The sequence below is a fragment of the Tamandua tetradactyla genome, chromosome 20 (genome assembly GCF_023851605.1).
Source record: "Tamandua tetradactyla isolate mTamTet1 chromosome 20, mTamTet1.pri, whole genome shotgun sequence".
Lineage (NCBI taxonomy): Eukaryota > Metazoa > Chordata > Mammalia > Pilosa > Myrmecophagidae > Tamandua > Tamandua tetradactyla.
Window position 1 is genome coordinate 11,922,515 of NC_135346.1, and position 23,245 is coordinate 11,945,759.

At 38.1% G+C, this 23,245-nt stretch overlaps 1 protein-coding gene across 1 annotated transcript in view; it reads left to right on the top strand.

The window, feature by feature from the left end:
• Nucleotides 1-1,481: 1,481 nt before the first annotated feature.
• Nucleotides 1,482-23,245, top strand: part of HSPA4 (heat shock protein family A (Hsp70) member 4) — a 56,436-nt gene continuing 34,672 nt past the window's right edge. The window contains exons 1-4 of the mRNA XM_077138432.1: nt 1,482-1,886; nt 17,229-17,286; nt 19,601-19,741; nt 23,061-23,183. Coding sequence (XP_076994547.1) covers nt 1,780-1,886; nt 17,229-17,286; nt 19,601-19,741; nt 23,061-23,183 — 429 coding nt within the window. The 5' untranslated portion in view covers nt 1,482-1,779. The remainder of the gene's footprint in view (nt 1,887-17,228; nt 17,287-19,600; nt 19,742-23,060; nt 23,184-23,245) is intronic.

Below are 23,245 nucleotides of genomic sequence, written 5' to 3' on the forward strand. Positions count from 1 at the left end.
AAGGTAACACTGTCTTTGCTGTTACTGATATAAATTAGGAGACAGAAGAAGAAAGGTCAAGGTCATCCTCTTTTTTTTTTTCCCCAAAGACCTTCCTAGCTGCCTCCTCTCCTACGCCTCCTCCCCGAGATAGCACCTAGCCATCAGTTCTTGTTGCAAGACAATAACAGATTTGGATTAGCCCACAAGTGAGAACCCTGCGGTAATTTGCAAGTTTAACGCAAATAAACTGGGCTGCTGGCATTGCTCTTAGAGACTAAGAGGCTTCCTTAGGTAGCAAGAAATGCAGAGATGAGCTCCCTTTAAAGGGTGGAAACCACACTTTCTTCTTTATTCAAATAACTCCAATACACAATTTCTTGCAGTTCTCTTTAACTTATATTAGCTCTCCATTGCTGTTTTTTTTCAACTTGAATGTAGACTTTCTCTTTTCTGGAAAGTCCTCCTTGTCTCCCCGATTCCGTGCATACAAGCACGGCACTTGACATCTTGCACAGGGATCCTGACGGGGTGGATAGGGGTTTTGCGGAGCTCAAGTTTATACAGTGAATTTTTAAAATGAGAAATCACAATAAATTACCGAAGACTTGGAGATTCAGATCCCCTTCGTCTGAAATTTCTTCAGGCAATTTATCAGAAATGCATACACAGAATTGCTTTCCGAGCGCTAGCAGTTTATCTGTCTCCTCCCCACCTGGAACACTCCCAGAGGCCCGTGCAAGTGAGGAGCCCTTAAAACTGAGTTGTTAGCCTCACGTTAAGCGGGTCTCCGAGGCTGGGTAGCGGGTTATCCGTTTTTGCGACCCTTGCAGCCAGCTCAGGACCTAGAACTAGGCAGGTGTTTGGGTTGAGGAACGAAAGGCTTTTAAGTTCTTCGGGCCCTCCAGTTTGTTCTAAGGACACGAAGTTTGGAGAAAGGTGCGACAAAGTTGAAAGTAAAAACACGTTGGTGGGATTGGGAGCGGATTTCTTCCCTCCGCTAAAAAAGAAAGGGCGCTGCCTTTGACTTGGACAGAGCAGGACATAAGGCCCAGCTCAGGGCGGCGTCCCTGTAGCGGCCTCCTCCCCTACGGCCCAAGTTCCCCCGAGGGGAGCGCTGCGGAATTCAGATTAGCTCAGACTCCAATTTCGGGGGCCCAGAAGAGCGAGAGCGAGCAGTCACCCCCGGAAGAGATAAAGCAAAATGGTAGAAGTTGGCCAACGGCGTTTTCTCGGTATTTTGCCTCAAGCCGCCTCTCCTACTTTAGCCTGGATGGGGAGGTGCTCGAGAACTCTCTGCTGCGGTGCGGAGCCGCAACGGCCGGTCCTGTGCGCAGGCGCATTGGGGCAGGGCAATTCCGTCTCAGTCTTCTTCCACCCGGTCCTTCGCCAGGACCTCGCGCCGTGATTTTCTGACGTCACCGGGGGCGGGGCCTCAGGAGGAAGAGACAGGATATCGCGATAACTTCCCTTTCCTTTGCAGTTCTCGCACCGCTGCTCTGCTCTCGTTGCAACGAGATCTTTCGAGATCTTCTCCGCCTCCGCTACCGGCGCTTCTTCTGCAGCCGCTGAGCCGGAGCCGGCCTGAACAGGGCCTCAGTAGCGCGTTCGCTGCGGCCCCCCTTCTAAGGTTGTGGGCACTCGACTGGACACCCGCAGTATTTCATTATTCGTGGTCACCAGGTCCACGCCGTTCGCCCTCCGCGTCCCAGCCCCGCTCTCCGCTTCGAAGCCTCGCCGGGGTCCGTGTCCTGTCTCGCCGGCCGGACCCGGGCCCGAGCCCGAGCAGTAGCCGGCGCCATGTCGGTGGTGGGCATAGACCTGGGCTTCCAGAGCTGCTACGTCGCTGTGGCCCGTGCCGGCGGCATCGAGACGATCGCTAATGAGTATAGCGACCGCTGCACGCCGTGAGTGTGGGTCGGGCCGGCCGCGTGCACGGGGCGGGGTGGCGGCGGCGGCGCTGGGTCCGGCCTGCGACCCTCGCGACTTGGGGAACGCGGGCCGAGGAGTCACCTCCGTCCCGAGACGAGGGCCCGTGGGTAGGGGGGCCTCACTCGGTGGCGGAGTGTGGGTCTGCGCCCGCGCAGGAGGAGGTCTTTCAGCCGTGACCCGCGGCCGAGGGAAGGCTGTGAGTCGGGACTCGGGCCAGCCGAGGGCATGTGTAGGAGCTGGGGGGAAGGCAGCCACGGCCGTAGGACAGGTGGAGATTTTTAATTTAGGGGTCAGAGATCAGGCCTGGGCGTACTGACTTTTTTGAGCCCAACATGGAATTCGTAGTCCCGCACGTAGGAGGCCCTTAATGAAAGTTGAATTGAAAGGGTTTTGGCCGCTGTGATGGTGGAGCGGTCAGAGGCCCACGTGAGTGGGGGCGGGGCGGCCCCCGGAAGAGGGAGTCGAGCCGCGGAGGCTTGGCTGCGGATGGACAGCGACCTCGGAATGGGGTGCACGAGGAGGTTCCAGAAAGCTAAAATGCCCATTTGATTCCTTTGCTTCACTTTGGTTTTCCGTATCCTTGTAATGTTTTGAACTGTGTTGGGCCGTTCTCTGCGCATCCGTCGTCTAATAGCCTGCCACTTTCGCGGTAATTGCAGTCTAACTAGGGTGTTGCCCGAAATTGTTAATGAATGACTCAGGGTTCGCTTTGACTCCTAAAACCTGTAGTAAGTTACGCGACCCGTATAGACAGCTCTAAAAAACCGTGACTCGCAAGGCATTCTTTGATTAGTGTAAAAAAGTCTTTGTTTTATTGTTGAAAATCTTTTAAGAAGCTCTGTTATTTACCAGCTTCTCAGTGTGGTGGTTGAAGGCCCTGTAGTCTAAGTCCATCTTTTTTCACACTGAACTTTCTTTATACCTCCCAGGAAGGTTGCCTGCCAAGCAGCTCTAGATGCTGGCCTGATCTTTGCTACTCAGAGTGCTCACATTTCCCCTTCCACTTGTCCAATTTCTGCCCCTTGTTTTAGACCTAACACAGGTGCTTTCCCTGAAAACTCATCCCAGAACCCAACGCTATAGTTTGATGTCACTTTCCTGATTCGTTTGTATATATTTTAATAACAGTACAATTCACTGTTTTTTTAGTATATCCACAAAATTTTGTAGTGATTAGCACAGTCTATGTAGAACATTTTCATTACCCCCAAAAGAAGACCATACCTGCCTGTTAATAGTCATTGCCCACCCTCTACCATCCTTTATAGCCCTTTTTTTTTTGAACATGGGTAGACAGTGGGAATTGAACCCGGGTGTCTGGTACGGCAGGCAAGAACTCGGCCTGCTGAGCCACCGTGGCACTATAGCCTTTTTTTAAAAATCAGTGTTATGTTCTAATTTGCAATTCCAGGGAAATGTATTGTACACTGAAGAAGTTGTTCAAATATTTGCTGAAGAGTCCAAACAGGCATCCTAAAAAAGCTAGGAAATCACTAGCACTAATTAGAAAATTACTAGCGCCAAGAAGTCACTCTTTTCTAGTCACAGGTGGAAAGAGAGGGATATGTTAGTTGTGAGGAAGGAAGGGGAAGAGAATTGTTTTTCTTTGAAAGCCTCAGTTTTCTGGTACTTGTTTGGTTTCTTATGATCCGTTCCTGTCTAAAATTGATTAGTTATAGCTTAGAGTTCATGAAAATAAACTATTGTAGTTAATATGGGTAAGCTTAACTCTGTACACTCTCTTCTAATTATAGTGTAGTCTTTAAATCGTCTTTACAAGCTTAAGAATAATGACACTATTTACTGTCAGGTGTAAATCTGTGGATTAATGCTTATTGGCTGTGTTTGTGTTCCGTGATTTCTTCGTTGGAACTTCTTTTGAAATAGCTAACTGATGTACCTTTGTAAGCATCAGAATTGTTTCCAAATTAGTTTTGCTTTTATGGTGTAATAATTGAGAATTTAATTTCATTTTCAGGTGAAACATCTCAAGTTTCTGTGGATCATTGTAGTTATGATCATTTAACTTTACCTTCTTAAAAATACCTTATGTGTTTCTTATGTACATCAACTGGAAAACTCATTATTAATTATAGACCTCTTTGTGCCTTAAGAAAAGTATTAGCAAAGAAGGTGGCCCTTCTGTATTTCTCACTTTTTATAACCAGTGAGTTACAAAGCAGGATGAACCTACCATTTGGGAGGAGTGTAGGAAGGATTATTAATGTAATTAGAATTTCTAAGTAATGTTATTTTTTTATTTTAAAAATATTTTTATTGAGAAATCTTCACACACATACAGTCCATACATAGTACACAATCAGTGCCTCACAGTATCATCACACAGTTATGTATTCCTCACGATGATCATTTTTAGAACATTTGCATCACTACAGAAAAAGAAAAAGAAAAAGAAAAACTCATCTTTCCATACCCTGGATAAGAGAAACACCAGACACAAGGTTTTCACAGTCACACAGTCACATTATAAAAGCTATATAGTTATATAATCATCTTGATGAATCAGGGCTACTGGAACACAGTGCAGCAGTTTCAGGCGGTTGCCTCCAGCCACTCCAATACACCATAAGCTAAAAAGGAATATCTATATAATGTATAATAATAACCTCAGGATAACCTCTTGACTCTGTTTGAAATCTCTCAAGCGTGGAAATTTAATTTTGTCTCATTTCTCTCATCCTCCTTTTGGTCAGTAAGTCTTTCTCAATCCCGTTATGCCAGGTCTGGCTGTTCCTAGGGGTCCTGTCCCATGTTGCCATGAAGATTTACACCCCGGGGAGTCATGTCCCATGTAGCGGGTAGGGCAGTGGCTTAGAGAGAGAGGCCATATCTGCTGTTGCTTATTTTAGAATTTCTAAATAATGTTATTTTATAGTGGGAAGACTTCATGATAGTTATTTAATTTGTTTTTATATGTGTAGTAGAATCTAAGAAAGTTTACAAAACTTGAGCACTGTTAAAATCCACCTGAAATTGTATAGTCAATTTGTCACTTGGTGAATGTACTTTGGTTACCAAAACTTTATCTCTTAGAGGAAGAAATAAAAATAAGCCTCAAATAAAGTAATTAGGAGATGAAGGGCAGAACTAATTAGGAGATGTGGAGTGGGCAGTAGCTTCCTAAAATCCTGTGACTGAAACATCTGGACAGAACCTTGGGCATCATTAACAGTTTCTTGAACCTTGGGCATCATAACAGTTTCTTTAAACTTAGTGGGTTCTTTTGGTTAGCAGAATAAGGGAAGATCTTGAGGTATAAGTGCCTGTAAATTGTTGTAGTCTCAGGAATGGATTAGATTGTAAAATGGCCTTAGAATAGTAATGTTTACCTGGATGAGTTGTAGGGGTACTTAAGTCAACGGTGTATTAGTCAACACATGCCATATCTTTCTTTTGACTCCCCCAGACTTTTCCCCCCTTTGGTGCAAGTTTTATAAACAGGAGAGACAAAAGCAAAAATACTGCTGTAAATCTCATCCTCTGTACTCTTTTTTTTTTCTTCTTGCTTTGAATTAATATCGAGTGACTAGGATTTTCCTTTTCACCAAACACGAAGGGTTAAAATAAAACTGGGGCTACTTTTGTTACTGGCTGGGAAGCTGTTGTTTGCTGCAGCATTAACCTTCTGTTTGATATTGTCTTTCTCTCTGGATCCTAGTTTCTTTTATCTGTAAAGATTGCCTCTCCAGGGGATTAAAAAGGCTAGAACACTGAGTCAGGAATGTAACTACTTTGTTCCTGCCTAGAATTAAAGGTACTTTAGCTCCAAAAGTGACACAGGAAGAGAATCCTAAATATTGGAAAGAAAAGTTTCCTTTCATTCCTTTTAGACTATTATCTTGTGTTATCTTATACTCCTATTTTTCCTTTAGACAGAGAGTAGCCAGAACCATAGTTTTACTATGACTTTAATTACTTGAAACTGAAGGAGTTGTATCAGAAAAAAACCCAATTTAATCTGCCCAGATTGCAATTAAATTTGCCTCAAAGACTAAGTGATGGGAGACAAGAAACACCATAATATAATTGTAATATAAAAAGGAAAGTACTGTTTAAATACTTCAATTTTCCTTATATGATTTCCCTATATTTTCCTTTATATTCCCCTGGAACTTATAGGAAGGTCCACATACATTCAAGTAATTTCTGAATTATGATTTTCATTAGCTTAAATTTCTATTTTGAGTCTAGGACCAGCTAGAAAATGGGAGCACAAAAATTGATTTTGTGGTGGTTGTGGAAGAATGGATTTGGGTTTTATAGAGAAACACACAAAGACTGCATGATGTAGGTTTGTTTTAATGTGAACATGGAAATGAGATGCAGGTTGTAGAGGGTGGACTATAGTAGAAGTACCTCATTACAAATTGGTGAGTATAAAAGAATTTAGATTCAGTTTTTTGAGGTGCCATGGATATGGCCAGTAGAAAAGCCAAATAGTAAACATTTGTTAAGGGCCAAGATGGAAAAATATAGAATAATAAGCAACTATAACAGGGAGGCCTAATTTAAATTGAATATAGACTGGAGATGGAGGGTGTTACTTTAAGACGTGACATTTAAGCTAAGACTAAGGGACCTGGGGGATGAATAATAACAGTTGACCATATTGGTGGTGATTGATTTGAAGAAGGAGCTGTTCAGGAAGAAGGAACAGAAGGAACAACAAATGCAAAGACCTGAGGCATCACCTCCCATGCCAGATGAGAGCTCTGCCACTGAGCCACGGTTGTCCGCCCTCTGACTGACATTTAAAAATAGGACTGGCTTTTGTGTGGACAGTGGATTTATTTGAGAAGGGCAAGAGAAGACATGGAAATTTTGGGGAAGCTTTTGCAGTAGTCCATGAGGGAATTGATGTTGGTCTCCACTAGTGTGGTAGCATGGGAGATAAAAGTGGGTGACTTTGAAATAACTTCTGCAGTTTTAAATTGCGAGTATGTGTGTGTGAACAGTTTTTGACCATAGACTTTGGAATAAGGTGAAAAACCTGTTTGTTTGTTTTTTTGTATTTTGTAGTGTTATTGTAATAGGGTACAACCTTAAAATTTCTCTGGAATAAAAGTCTTATTGGACTATCAACATTATAGAAATTAATTGGGTCATAATTTCTAACATGAATACTTTATGGGCTAGAAATGAGTTACTTATGAAAATTTTTTGTGGATGAATTGTTCACATTATCATTTTCATAGACTTAGATTCTAATAAAATGATGTGATAGGAATTTAAAGAGCTGAGTAGCAGTAGATGAAAGTATGTATAGTTTCTGGTTAATTGGCAGAGTAACATCTGATACCTTAGTTGTACAGGATAGTATTCTGTGAACAAAGTGTCTTTATACATTGTATGGCACCAAGTACAGAAGCAGGATAACTTAGATCTTTTGGAATCATAGACAAGGAAAGTTGATTTGTTAACCAAAGCTTTATCTGCTTACACATTTTCCTTCCCACCCATTTGTTGAAGTGCAGAAGTTATGAAAAATGGTTTCTTAGAATCATTTAAGGATTAAAATACAACCTCATATAAAAAAATCAGTAGATGTTATCTGTAGGAACTTTGTATCATTAGGTTCCAAATTGGGTTTCTGAATTTTTAATTAAAAACAAGAAACTTTTTTCTTAACTCATCTAACAAAATAAGTATTTGCTTCAACAATAAAACCACTAAAGTGCTCAGATATAATTTTCTGCTCCCTCTGATTACCTGCTTTTTGCTGTGTATCTTCTGTATTTTTACCCTTGACTTCTTCCAGTATACACTTGAATTTTTTTAAATTTAATTTTATTGAGCTATATTCACATACCACATCTAAAGTGTACAATCAGGTGGTTCACAGTATTATCTTACAGTTGCACACTCATCACCATAATCAATTTTTGAGCATTTTCATTACTCCAAAAAATAATTGAAAATACAAATGAAAAAGAAAACCCCAAACATACATAACCCTTATACCCCCATTATTTATTTAATTTTTGTCCTTATTTTTTTACTCATCTGTCCGTATACTGGGTAAAGTGAGTATCAGTCACAAGGTTTTCACAATCATACTGTTATACTGTGAAAGCTATATAGTTATACAGCTGGCTGCAAGAATCAAGGTTACTATAATACAGTTCAGCAGTTTCAGGTATTTCTTCTTAGTGTTTCTAATACACTAGAAACTGAAAAGAGATATCTGTATAATGCATAAGAATAACCTCTAGAATGACCTCTCTTGACGTCTCTCAGCCACTGAAATTTTGTTTCATCTCTTTTTCTCCTTTTGATCAAGAAAGCTTTCTCAGTCCCATGATGCTGGGTCCAGGCTCATCCCTGAGAGTCATGTCCCATCTTGCCAGTGAGATTTACATCCCTGGGAGTCATGTCTCATGTTGTGGGTAGGACACAGTGAGTTCACCTGTTGATCTGACTTAGAGAGAGGGAGCCCACATCTGAGCAACAAAAGAGGTTCTCTATGGGTGGCATCATTATAAGTAGGTTTAGCTTCTCCTTTGCAGGAGTTAAGTTTCCTAAGGGCAAGCCCCAAGATTGAGAGCTCACTCTTATTAAAATGGTAGTCCCTAATATTTGCTAGTATATCAGGAATTCCCAGGTGGGGAAGTTTAATATTTCTACATTTTACCTCACCCGTCACAGGGACTTTGCAAATGCTTTTTTATTCTCTTTCTAGATTACTCTGGAATATATGGGGTATCATACTAATGAACAAGATCTCACTCCCTATTTAATATTCCGTTTGATTATGGTGTTCGAATAAACTGACCATACATGTTTAAGTGTGCTACAGAAAATAGAAATTTTGGGCCAAATAAACATCTCTTCCTTTGGTCTCACACTGAAGTTGAAGTTTTAAAACACAGTATCATCTTTTACCCTTTAATCTGATTTACCTTAGTTGTAACCAGATCTGCTTTTGCCTCATATCTCTAATTGAGATCTAATCTGTTTTTCAGCTTTTTAACAGTTGCTGTATAGGGTAATGCTGACTTTCATAGCTGCAGAACTCTAGCTCTGAGTTTCTGGTGTCACACAGATACCCTATATACAAAGAGCTCAGCATCAGAATTTAGAAATAACAGTTACAACTTAGGTTTGTATGTGACAGCTTAAGAGTTTACAGTCTAGGAACCTTTATAATAACCCTTCCCCTGATAACCTGTGCCCTTGGATTCAATTCTCAGAGTTTGCACATTACAGTTAGACCATAGTAATGAGACATTATAATGTTTACATGTTTTTTTAAAATATGTGTTTAGACGAATAGGATCATACCATATTTTATAACCTTTTTTTCCACTTAATATATTTTAAATGTCTTTCAGAGTCAAACGTTGACTGCCTCATTCTTAAATATGTAATATTTCATATGATACAGCACATTTTCTTGAAATACACAGGTTATTTCTAATTTTTCACTATTACAAATCGGGCTTCAACAAGTTGCTTTATATATTTATGTTTACATGTTGATACTTTTATTGGTTAGATTTCTAGAAGTGGAATTGCTAGGTCACAGGTTCTCTATGTAGCGATTCAGTACAAATCTCCAGAATACTGTCCAGAAATCTAAGGAGTGGGTGGGCCACAGTGGCTCAGCAGGCAGAGTTCTCAACTGCTAGGCCAGAGACCTGGGTTTGATTCCCAGTGCCTGCCCAAGCAAAAAAAAACAAAAAAACTAAGGAGTTGATTTTTACCAGGAACATAAATGAGTTCTCTAGTATACTGGCAGTCGTGAGGATTATAATGAGTTAAAAATATATAAATAATTTTTAGCATATAATAAAAACCTAAATGTTTGCTAAAATGATAATTTTTGTATTTTTAATTAATGTTCTTTATCAATGGGTTATAAATGAGACAGCAACATGAAAACTATGCAAGATTGCCTTCAGGTTCAACTTCAGTGTAGCATTTATTTTAAATTGCAAAGCTTATCCATTGTGGAATTTGCTGTGTTTTAGAAACTGCAAATCTCAAAAGTAAGAGTTGTTTGGTCTCCTTGGCATCAACTCCTTTTGGTATTTTAAAGTTCAGGGCTAAGGCAGTAACTGGAAGACACAGGTCAACGTTCTACCCGTTTCCATGCCAGTTTTGCCACTGTTTTTGATAGTCTACATACTATTGTGGGTTCTCCAGAAAGCTCACTTTTAAAAATATTGTTTAAGAAAGTAGATTTAATAGTGCAATAGCTGTTCTAATATTCTGAGAGCAGTACTATACACAAATATAAACAGGAAACTGTACTTTTTAAGGATTTATGCCCATGGTAGCTATTCATATCCTAGCAGCATACACATAAATATTTGGTCAGAAATATCTCTTACTCAGGAAAGGGAGAACAATGTTATTTTATCTTGGAAAAGAATATTATTTCTAGGATTTAGAAGAGAGGAATCTTGAACTTGACTTGAATGAATTTCCTATAATGTCACCCTGTAATTCGGAATGGAGGAAAAGTATTCTTTTGTCAGTCACGCAGCAAAGTGAGTATTTATGTATTTAGCAGCTTTGAGTTGTGTGGAGTGTGCATTAAGTGTAAAATAATTATTCTTGCTATCTAGAGAGGTAACGACTCTAGTTGGAAATAAGAAAGACATAAAATAACGGTAAATAGGAGAGTCTAATTTCGAACCAGGTTATACCGTATAGACAAAATATTGAATTCAGAGAGTGGCGTTTGGAGTGATGACGAAAGGCAGGAGTGTGACTTGAGCAAGTAGGATTAGAATTCACGAGGGAAATAATTGAGACAGGCTGAGTGAAGATAGAGAAATAGGAATGAATTTAGCAGGCTTTCATAGGTAGACCAGGAATAGTAAGTGTGGGATTTGGAGTCTTACAGCCCTGATTTTGAACCCTGGGCTTTAATATTTACTAGTTATGTTTCTGGGCACATTAATTTGAATCAGTTCTAAATCTGTAAAAGTAGGTCAGTGTTACTTATTTTCTCAGGGTTTTTTGGAGTATCAGCTGCAGAAACTAGCCTAGCACAATACCTTGTATATACGAACTCTGAAATGAAAATTGTGGAAAAAGTAGCTTGAATGAGAGAGGTTTACTACCACAGATAGGAATTTGATGTCTGCTGTGTGCAAATTTTGGCAATTCCTCGTTTCTGGTGAGTGGAAATAGTACATGTGATTCCTTTAAATGTTCTTGTCTTGCTTCCATCTAAAAATTCTGAAGGAATACTTTAGCCACTGAAAACTTTTTCAGATCATATGTTGAGGAGTAACTGAATGAGTGATTTGGGGGTATTTAGCCTTTTTTTTTTTTAGAAGAACTTACTAGATTTATGAGAATTGCTAAATGCTAATAATGCCATCTGTAGTGGACAGGAGGTTTGTGGAATTACATATTATCTTTATTTTCTTAGTAATTTTCTGTCTTACAATTTTCTATAATAAACTTCTATTAGAATGCACAGAACTAGGTTCTGTTGCTGGCCCCTAACCTTTAACTAGATGTGTAACCTTAATCTTTTCGGGCTTTAATTTCTTTATATTTAAATATTAGTTTCTTTGTGTAAGCTTTTAATTTTCAGTAATCTTTAATTTTTGCTGTTTTTCGTATTGACCTTCATTCATTGTTAATGGAAGCGGTAGGAACTTATCACACAAGAATAGACAATTTTAAAGATGGCCAGCTGGATTTTAGTGAACAGTTTGAGAAGGTGAACTAGAACTCCCAGAGCAAACTAGTTTGGTCCATTTTTGTACCAGGGCTTCATTGGAGCTAGAATAATAGCAAGTACTTTATTTAGTACTGGCCGGTCTCTTACATTAACCCTTTAAAAAAGGGTTATCCTGTTTCGTTAACAGCTACTGTATCTTCCATTTTCTACCTGAAATGTATCCATGTGACTTGAGTTTTGGCCATTGAAATGTAAGAGGAGGTATGTTTGACTTGCTGAAAGTCTCCTTAAAGGAAGGAAGCATGTGCTCCTAATGGTTTTCCTCCATCCTGCTGTGGGGAATGTGAATATGATGACAGGACCCCTGGCAACCATACCAGGAGGACCACACCCACTGGAAGGCAGATTGGAGATGAGAAAGTCCTCGACTACTTTTTCATGAGGGACAAATTAACAGTTTTTAAGCCATTGTAATTTGAGTTTTGTTGTTATGTGAAATCAAAACTACTCCCTTCTTTTTTTTGTCCTGATTCTGTTTAACACTGAATAAATTTAGGTTGCAATAATTTTTACCTTTAAAAGCTTTTAAAGGAAAATTTGTAATTCACATTAAAATTAATTTTCCACTTTTTTATTTTAAAGGGTTATTTCCCCTGCAGCAGCCATGGCAAAAGGCAGATGGGCTCACTCCACACGACCCTAGGGGTGGGGTATTGTTGACTCTCATAGTTTCATAGCTCTTACTCCAACCCATATGCCTGAAGTTCCGGGAACAACCAGATTATACACAAATAGTTCAGTATCTCAGGATTTAGAAAATATAGTTACAACTCTGAAATAGATGTATCTGCTAGGAGTTTACAGTCTAGGAACCTTTACAGTAGGCTTGGGGTTGCTTTTGATTAATGCATTTTCCATTTTTAGTGTTTTACTTTTTCCAATTCACAAAGTAGGTGAACTTTTCACATAGTAACTATGTTTAAATAATCCTGGATAAATGATAGAGCTGCTTTGCAGTTTGATGATAATGCCCTTGGTTTTTTGATCCTTGGTCCTAGGACATAGCAGATCTAACATGACTCTGTTAACCCGAGGTTGTCATTATGTTGAAAAGTACTTAGCTGTGGGAGAAATTCTTGTATGTTTTTGTGATACATACGATCATCCTCACGGTCTATTTTTACCACATAATATGGATTAATTCATTTTTTTCTATCACAGTATTAATAAATGGATTTGTTGTATATACAAAGAGCATATATTGATAAACTAGATGTCACCTGGCCCTTTGTGAAATTATTAATTGTTATTTTTAGCAAGGCTTTTTTCCTTTCTTGTTGTCTAGAGACTTAAGTGATAAAAGCTTTTTATGCTTTCACATGTAAGCCTAAAGCATATCCCTTTTGGACAAAGTTCACTAATATTACTGTGTAAAATATAATTGTGTAAATTTTTATTAGACTTTAAAAAATAAGAGCTTGGACTCAGGAATAAAAGGATTATCAAATTTAATATTTACAGCAACATATGAGGTGTAGGTACCCTTATTTGCCCCATTTTAGAGATGATCAAATTGAATCTCAGGGGATAAGCAATGTTTCACACTGACACTGCTAGAAAGAGGCAGAGAAGGGATTCGGAAGGACCAAGCTGTCTGATTTTAGAGACTGAGCTCTTTTTACTGAACATGTGGTCAAATCAACCAAGTATATGGTAAAGTAGAAAAGCTAAGGATTTCTTTTAATGTGGTAGTTGGCTGATTGTTACAGAGCTTTTTTTCAGAAGTAAGAATTATGTGGCGAAATTATATTGATGCTTTTATAAGTATATGGTTATGAAGACAGGACTTGACCCCTGCTTGCATAGATTATGCCTAATTTAAAGTTAAATTGCTATATTATTGCTATATTGGTGAAGATTGAAGTTCCATTAATTCGTTTGAACAGATGTACAAATGACATTTGATTATTTGTAAGAAGTTAAAAACTATTTGTGATGTGTGTATGCATAGACCAGAAAATGGGGGAGGAATAATTTGAACTGAGACATATGTTGATGTGACTCTTGAGATACAAAAAACACTATTCCTGTTAACAATGCAGATACAGATGTTAAAAGAAAGTAAAGATGTTGTGACTTTAAGGAGAATATTGTCTAGAGCAGCTCTGTCCATTAGAATATTCTGCAATTACGGAAATGTTTTTAGAATATGTGTATTGTCCAAAACAGTAGCCACAAGCCATGTTTGGCTGTTGAGCACTTGAAATGCTGTCAGTGTGACTGAGAAACTGAGTTTTAAAATTTAACTTTTAATTAATTTAAATTGTCGCATTTGTCTAGTGGCTACCATATGGGACAGTACAGGTCTGTAGCAAATTTAAGACCTCAGGCTTTAGTAAGTTATACATTTTACATTAAGACTTAGTGTGTGTGTGTATATATATGTATATATATATATATGCTGTATGTGTACATACACATACAACTAGGAAAAGAAACTTCATTAAACAATGTGTACCTTTACATGCTGAAATATTCAGGGTTCTTCAGACAACCAACCAACAGAATGGATATACATACATATATCTATCCATCCATCCATCCATCCATCCATCCATCCATCCATCCATCCATCCATCCATCCATCCATCCATCCTTCCATACATCCATTATTACATCCATATATACATGTATGTGTATAAAGGAATTGGCCCACAGAAGCATGGGGACTTGCAAGTCTTGAACCTCTTGGGACAGATCACAAACTGAAGGTGCTTTGGTAAAGGGGGTTTTGAAACCCTTAGTCTGAATTCCCCAGGGGAAGCTGACTGGCTGGAAACTGGGACAAGGGCCAGTGCTGGAGTTGAGGAAATTCTTCTCACTTCTGAAACCCTCGCTTCTAGCTTTAAGACTTCCATCTGATTTGATGAAGAGACTACCCACAATGCTGAGGGCGGACCACCTTTGTTGATCGTCTCTGCCATCAACTGATTATAGATGCACATCTTAATCTACAAATACCCACACAGTAACAAGCAGGCCAGTGCTTGACCAAAACAACTGGTCACCATATCCTAGCTCAGTTGACACTGGAAATTAACCATCATATATATAACGTATGTTTTATTTTCTTTTTAAGTTGCTGTTCATGATCTCACACTCTTCTCCCCCAACTCTCATTGATTTTTATGTCCTCAAATAGGTTGTGACCTATGGTTTTGTGTTTGTGTGTACTGTATGGGGGGGGGGGGGGTCACGTTTCATTCTTTTTCTATGTGATATTCCCTTATCGCAGCACCATTTTTTTTTACTGTTTTGTTTTCGTTTGTGTGCTTGTGTGCTTGCTTGTTTGTTTGAGTAGTACAAGGGCTGGGAATCAAGCCCTGGTCTCCCACTTGGCAGACGAGAATTCTACCTCTGAACTACTTGCACCCCTGACCTTGTGTTTTTATAAAACACTGTTGGAGGGGAAACAAATAACAGCACTCATAATTCCATTTTTGGTCAATGCTAAGTTGAAATTAAGCCAGGTCCAGAAGTTTAAAGAGGTCGATACGGAGCAATTTTACTTAGGGCCAGGTTTGGAAGGACCAGTGTATTCCAGGTGGCAAAAATGGCATCAACAAAAACCAGGAAGAATTGTGAGACTATTCAGGGTGATGGTGGCTGAGATGCAGTTGGAAAATAGATGGGGTTAGAATTAAGATAAAGGAATCTGGACTTTATTTGTTGGTAGTTGGTTTTGTTTGGAAGGTTATTAGGAGCAAGATAGCGTTAGTACTGAGGTAGAATAGAGAATTAACCCTTTAACGGAAGTATAGGAGAGTTGGGAACACTAAAGTTTTTTGTTCGTAGAAGCGTTGCTAAGGAGATGAACTTTTGAAAAAGGACTGCAGGAAATAAAGGTAGATCAGTAATGTTGCCTATTAGTTATTTTGAGGTAATATTTGCCGTCTTGGTGGGATACTCCTTAGAAATTCAGATCTGGTGCTTTTTTTTAGAAAGATGTAAATTTGCCAATCATTAGGGGTAGGCAAGAGCCTTTTTTTTTAATAAAGAGAATAAAGGAGTAAGATTACCTGGACAATTTCCTCAGGGGGTATATGAACTGGAGACAATTTTGAGTAGTACTTAAAAGAGATTTTATTTATCTAAATGATTGATGGCTTATTTGCAGAGAGGCTAAACTTTACACCCGTGTTTTTTGAGGGGTTACCCCAAGCGCTGTCTAGACCTCAGAGTTTAGGGTTCTAAGAAAATCTAATGAGATCCTAGGCTGGGCCGTGCTCTTCCCACCAGTTAATGCAGGGCATAGCTGTTTGCAACTGCTCTAGTATTCTTAGCCTCTTCTTTGGAAAAGGGCCACTGATGCACATAGAGACCCAACATTCTGCCAGTTTGCACAGGACTAGTAAGTTATTTAAATAAAACGAAATCTATTCAGTACATCATTTAATATAGTCAGGTTTGGGCCAAAGCAATATGCTTTTTAGAACTTTTATTCTTACTTATTTTGTTAAATTGAAAGAACTCCCTAGGAGTCCAGGGAAGATAGACAAAGAATAGTTAGATCAAAGCTAGTATATGGGTAAATGATTTGGGGTCTTGACTCTTCCTTTCAGACTGCATGACCCTGGATCAGTTTACTTATTACCTTTTTCCTTACCTGTAAAGGAATAAGACAGGGTCCTTCTGAGGAATAAATGAAATAGTATACGTAAGTGGTTTATGCAGTCATTGTTAAAGTAGGAGGAAGAGAAGGCTCACTAGCTTGAGGGGGAAGTGAACGGTAGGAAGATTGTCTTTGAGGATTTTTCAGGTGGGATGAATGAATTGGTCTTATTTTAGATTGAGAAAGAAGCTACTTGAAAGAAGTGACAAATACATGAGAGTGAAGGAAACCAGGACAATTTTCCAGAGGGATTAGAAAGAACATAGGGGTCATGACAGCAGTCATCAGCAAACTCCAATATAACTGAAGTTTAAACAGTGTATTTAAATAGTTATGACATTTATGCAGATTTCAGTTTTGCCTCCTGAAACGAGCAGCAAATACATCTAGTTAACCAGCAGGCATTGGTTATTATCAAGGTAATGTGGAAGATGGTTTTCAGAAGTAGGAATGAAGTTCAGTGTCTGAAATATGAGTCCTTATAAGCTAGTTTAAGGAACATTACTTTTTTACTTATACACAACAAGATGAGAGCTGTTTTCAGGGCTTATACCCTATTTTGTTAGTGAAGTTATGTTCTGTCTTAAAAAACAAAGAAAATTTTATTCGTAGGTTCATATGAGAATACATTGTTTTATGCTGGAATTTGAACATGAGACTTGAAGAATTAGAAAATAGTGGAGACTAGCTAAATCTACCTCTCTTCTTAGCATTTTAGATCAGTCAAATACAAAATCACTCGGTATTTTACTCAGATCTTGTCATCGCATCAGACTTGTGCTACAACATCTAAATGACAGGATTCTCTTAATGAAGCGCCCATTCCATGAATAGTTATACTCATTTAGAAATATTGAAATCATAGACTTAAATACTGTGAAAATATATAGCTTTACAGCTGAGACTCAGAAATCTTGCATGCTATTTTGGATTTAATATCACAATAAGGTTTGATACTTAAATGTTTGTTTTATCTTCTAGGGCTTGCATTTCTTTTGGTCCTAAGAATCGTTCAATTGGAGCAGCAGCTAAAAGCCAGGTAGAGCGCTACCCACCGCCTCCCCCCCCCCAATGACTAATTTATCTGGTTTGTTCATTCATACATTCAGCAGCTGATTCTTACCTGGCACTGTTAGGCCCTAAGTTTAAAATGGACAGAAACAGACCTTATTCCTGTTTTCATGTGCTTGTGTGATTTAATGAAATGTTTCTTTAAAATATCCTTAACTAATATAATCTGTTTAATGTAAATTGTTAGAATGTATTTTACTCAGACCTTGTCTAAGCAGCCTTCCTTGTTACTTGGTATTTTAAATGTTCCTTGAAGATTATCTTAATGGGCTTTTCATCTTCTTTTAGGGTCAGTGTTGTTTCTAAATTTGATCTAAGTTTCTCAGAGAAGAAAGCATATTTCTAGAATCACAAAAAAGTTTATTTTGTAAACCAGGAATCTGACTTATGTCGGCTGGTTTCTGAGTAACCAGAGCAGCAGAAATCCGAGTTCCTTGACCTGGAGTGTCTGAGTCTCTGTAAAATTATGGAGTTGTGTGTTTTTTTATGGTTCAGTTTGGAGCAACATATAGAGTGATTATCTTTTTTCTGGATTGGGCAGGGCCTAAAAATTCTGTTTGGGTATAATTATGAGCCTAAGAAAACAGTGCTTGACCAAATGGTTTATTTTTGTGTTTTTCTTTTTTGTTTGTCAGCCAGTTGTTTTGTTTTTTTTTTGCCAGTTTTATTTTTTTTCAAATGCTGTGTGGCAGACAGGGGTCACATTTCATTCTTTTTCCGTGTGAGCATCTATGTGAGCATTATTTGTTGAATTTTTGTTTTTTTCGTTTGGAAAGTGCATGGGCCAGGGATTGAACCCCAGTCTCCCTCATGGTGGGCCAGAGTTCTACCACTGAGCTACCCTTGCATCCCCGGGCCAATTGGTTTTTAATTAATTTGGTGGTTTTTATTACTTTCATTTGCAAAAGTTCAAGATGTTTTAGGAGGCTAGTAAAGAGTAAGTATAGCATTATTTTGAAACATTTTCTAAAATTCCAGTGCATTCTTCTAGCTTGTAAACCTGTTTTTCTTATTGAGAACAGTTGTACTGAACTCGCTACCCAGCTACCCAGGCTGACATTGTTATTGTGACACGAGTTTCTTATTGAAGCAGGGCCTGATTGTGGAAGTCTCATGTCCGTTGACATAGGACTTCTTGTGTGCCTTTGGACGGAGCTAATGCGGAGCTGGTGTATCTCCTATAGGGGCTTGTTACACCTACTACTGCATTGGGAAGAGGCCTGTAAATCTGAGTACAAGTGTGTACTTAAATTTTTAAAGTGTTTTTGTCAGCATTTTTGTTCCTGTATTATACTAGTTTAGTTTAGAAAAATTAGAAAATGCAGATGTTAAAGTATAAGGAATCTGCAAGTCACCTGTAATACCCTTATCCAAAAAATTACTGTTAATTTCTTAGTAAATACCTTACTTAACGAATATCCTTTTGTACTGTTAAGCGTAATGTTTTTTATTTTTTTTGATATGGCGGGCTCCGGGAATAGAACCTGAGTCTCCGGTATAGCAGGCGAGAACTCTGCCACTGAGCCACCGTTGCCTGCCCCATAATGTTTTTTGTCTTTGGAAATATGAAATATGAAAGTGATACCATACTATAAAGATACTTATCTTCCCATCTAAATAAACTTGCCCACTGTTAGGTATTTCGTTGTATGGATAAATCATACTTTATTTAACTGGTCCCGGGTTTTCTTGTCTTCTGCTGTTTTAAATAATATCCTGTCAGTACCATTTTTGCATTCATCTTTGTATGATTTGTGTGACCTTTTTTCCTTTATGGTTAATCTCCTTACCTAGAATTCTGAGTTGATACATACTGCTAAGTTTTAAGTATGTTTTTTTTTCCCCTCCCCCAGGGAAAAAGGGTATCCTAATTGTGTCAATTAACTGCTTGGGTATATGCACTACAACTTTTTTCCTCCTCAATTTTTTATTACTAAGTATGGGTAATTTTTAAGAGCCAAATATTTCATTAGGTAAATTTTTATTAGAAGGTTAAAAGCAGAACACACTGTTAATAAATGTAATACCTTTTCTTCATGGAAAAGTAGGAGGAGCAGGTCTCTGGTCCTGGCCCTGTCAACTGTGTGACCATATTTAAGTCCCTCACAACTCTCTTCACTTACTAGCAGGCATCACCTAGGAAGTTTTAATATCTGAAGAAAACCAAAATTTTAAGAATGATATTTCTGCAGTTAAAATGGGACTGTTGAAATTTTATTTTTTTCTCACTTCAATAGTTGTTTAGTCTTTTTACTTCTTGACTCTGATACTCTTTCTCTTAGGTAATTTCCAATGCAAAGAACACAGTCCAAGGGTTTAAAAGATTTCATGGACGTGCATTCTCTGATCCGTTTGTGGAGGCAGAAAAATCTAAACTTGCATATGATATTGTGCAGTTGCCCACTGGATTAACAGGTATAAAGGTAAGATTCTCAAGATAATACCTTACAAATAAAATGCAGTTTTTTTCAAGGTACAGATGAGATTTTATTTGTACATGAAAAAAATCACATTTCAGGAATTGGTCTTTTCTAAAACAGTCTTTTAATTGGAAAGTTCAACATGAAAAGACAGGAAGGGGAGTGTTACAAAGCTTTTCAATTTTATACATGCCATGGTCACAGCTATAACAGTTTTTTAAGGTACAAAAATGTACCTCTCCTACAGCAGGAAATGTATCTTTCCAGAGTCAAAACAAAAGTAATTAATATTCTGAAATGGAAGACCCAGTTGTTGATTTTACATGGGTGGTATCTTTCACCACTTCCTTCCATGTTAATTCTTCCACTTAGGCATAACTCAACAACAAATTTTTTCCCTAACAGTAGCCATCGATCCCTTGGAAAAGGGAAAAGGGAAATGATAAAAGACTACTTGTAACTAATTTAAAAACTATTTCCACAATCTTATATTTCTGAATAATAATATAAACATTATCCATTCCAAATAAGAAACTCTAAAATGTGCCATAACAATATGGGATCAAATAATTTATCTAAGACTTGCTAATCCATTCTGAAACACAACAGAATTGATAGCCCCTTTTGTAATGTAAGCTTCAGTAGCATGTAAATATGTCTTATTTCCAAAAAAAAATTCTAATTCAAAGAACCATCAAATGTTACTTTATGATCAAGTGATTGCTATTTCCAAACAAGATGTTTGGATGTCTTAAAAAGACCGTGAATCTTTTTTCAGGACAGGGTTTAATTTATCATGCTTTACTCAATAGAAAAAGAGTTTAATTTATCTAATAAGAGCTTTATAATGGGTATAGCCACCACTTCTCATCATTTGTCCCCCACCCCCCAAAGAAAAATATCCCAGCCTGTTTACTTAATTAGAATGTGGTTACTACTTGAAGCATCGTAGTCTGAGATGACATTTGGAGAACTGGACATGGTCACATAATTTCAAGTACGGTGAGCTTAAATGGCACTTTCAGCAGTAAACGACATTAAAAGATCTGCTCTGTTTCCTGAACTTTAGTGTTGCTCTTTTGTTCTTAAATTTCAGAAGAGTTCACAGTCTTTTAACAATTGGCCACGAAATGAAGGAAATTTAAAAAGCTCTTATTAGAAGAGGTCAACAGTCTCCATTTTCTGACAGATGGACTGGAGACTTGACTCAGTTGAGCAATTTGAAGCTGAAAGAGGAGAGGGAGGAAATGAAGATTGATAATCTTTGCAAATAATTACTTTGTTCTTTTATTTGTCATTGTTAACTGTATTAGGATTACTCTCTTCTTAGAAGCCCAAACCCCTCTGACTGGCTTTGCCTTTTGTTAAAAAATTCAGTATTTTATTTTGTCTGTTCACTTTATATCGGTACTGTTCTGGTGCCATTCAATTTGTAATGAAAATACTTACAAATGCTTAGGAAAAGCTTTTGCTAGTTTTGGTTGGGAGTCATAGGTGTCACTATTATTGTGGGTTGGAGGACTGGGGAGTGGTGATACAATTTTAACCTGCCATTGCTGCTTGTCTTGCTTATGGATGCAGTGGTCTTCTGGTGTGAATTTAGGAAATGAACTTTTGGAAGAATAAGCTAAGGAATTAATACTTTAAAACCACTAATCAGATATATGGTCATACTTTTGACAACATAGTTTAGGTTAGAAAGAGATGTTTTGGGGAAAAATGATTTTGTTTTTTTTGTCATGAGCTACCATACCATCATCTCAGATTTTTCCTTCTAGCTGCGCCAGAACATTGGAGGCTGGAAGGAATAAATTTTTTTTTTTATAGTCACAATCGACTTTTTTCCCTTTTTTTTTTTTTGTGAAAAATAACATATATTAAAAAGCAACAAATTTCAAAGTATAGCATAACAATTAGTTGTAGAACAGATTTCAGAGTTCGGTATGGATTACAGTTCCACAATTTTAGGTTTTTACTTCTAACAGCTGTAATGATACTGGAGATTAAAAGAAATATCAATATAATGATTCAGAAATCATACTCATTTGTTAAACCCTACCTTCTCTGTCTATTTCCACCATCACCTTTGGTCTTTCTCCCACTCTTTAGGGGTATTTGGGCTATGCCTATTCTAATTTTTTCATGTTGGAATGAGCTGTTGGTAATATGGGGTAGGGAGATGAACTAGCTGATGTTCTGGAGAGACTGGTCCCTCTAGGTTTCAGGACTTAAACATGGTCCAGAGTCCCATCTGGAGGTTGTAGGTTTCTGAAAAGTTACCCTAGTGCATGGAACGTTTGTAGAATCTTATGTATTGCCCTAGGTATTCTTTGGGATTGGCTAGAATATTTTGGTTGGGGGTTGGCAAGTTATGTAAATAGCAATTTCTAGCTGAAACTTGTGTAAGAGTGACCTCCAGAGTAGCCTCTTGACTTTATTTGAACTCTCTCAACCACTGAGACCTTATTTGCTACACTTCTTTTCTTTTTTGGTCAGGATGGCATTGTTGATCCCACAGTGCCAACGCCAGACTCATCCATCCCTGGGAATCATCTCCCATGCTGCCAGGGAGACTTTTACCCCTGGATGTCATGACCATGGGGGGGTTCACCATGGTCATTTTAAAAACATTAGTATCAGGCCAGAAAAAGAAATTAAAAAAAAAACCAAAGAACTCGTACATCCCATATACACCTCCCTCTCATTGACCTACAGTTTTTTAATCTACTCTGTTTTTGCCCTTTATCACCCTTGTTTATTTTTTTTAATCTTTATTTTTTAACTCATCTCTCCATACCGTGGATAAAAGGAGCATCAGACAGAAGGTTTTCATAGTCACACAGTCACATTGTAAAAGTTATAGAGTTATACAGTCTTCTTCAAGAATCAAGGCTACTGGGACACAGCTCAGCAATTTCAGGTACTTCTCTATGGCCACTCCAATAAATCATAAACTAAAAAGAAACTTTAATGCATAAGAATCACCTCCAGGATAACTTCTCTACTCTGTTTGAAGTCTCTCAGCCACTGAGACTTTATTTTGTTGGTTTTTTGAGATACTAGCTTTTGAACATCTGGGACATCTATAGGAGTCTGTCATATTCTTCTGTATAGGTAATTGCCTCAAATTTTGTGCTGCCCATGACATTAACATGTTTGGCAAGCATGTTAAAAATTCAAAAGTGACCAGGTTATTTTTGATTTCCGAACTAGCTTTCTTCAGTTCTCTCTTGAGATTGTGTTCCATTGAATATGTAAGGCATTTTAGGCTTTTAGATATGACTAAATATAAGAACTCTGGATCCTTTCTGTTTTCTTGCAGGTGAAATATATGGAGGAAGAGCGAAATTTTACCACTGAGCAAGTGACTGCCATGCTCTTATCCAAACTAAAGGAGACAGCAGAAAGTGTTCTTAAGAAGCCTGTTGTTGACTGTGTTGTTTCAGTGAGTTTGATTACTACACCTTCTTGGAGACTCATGAAGAAGCAGAGAGAAGAAAGCTGTTA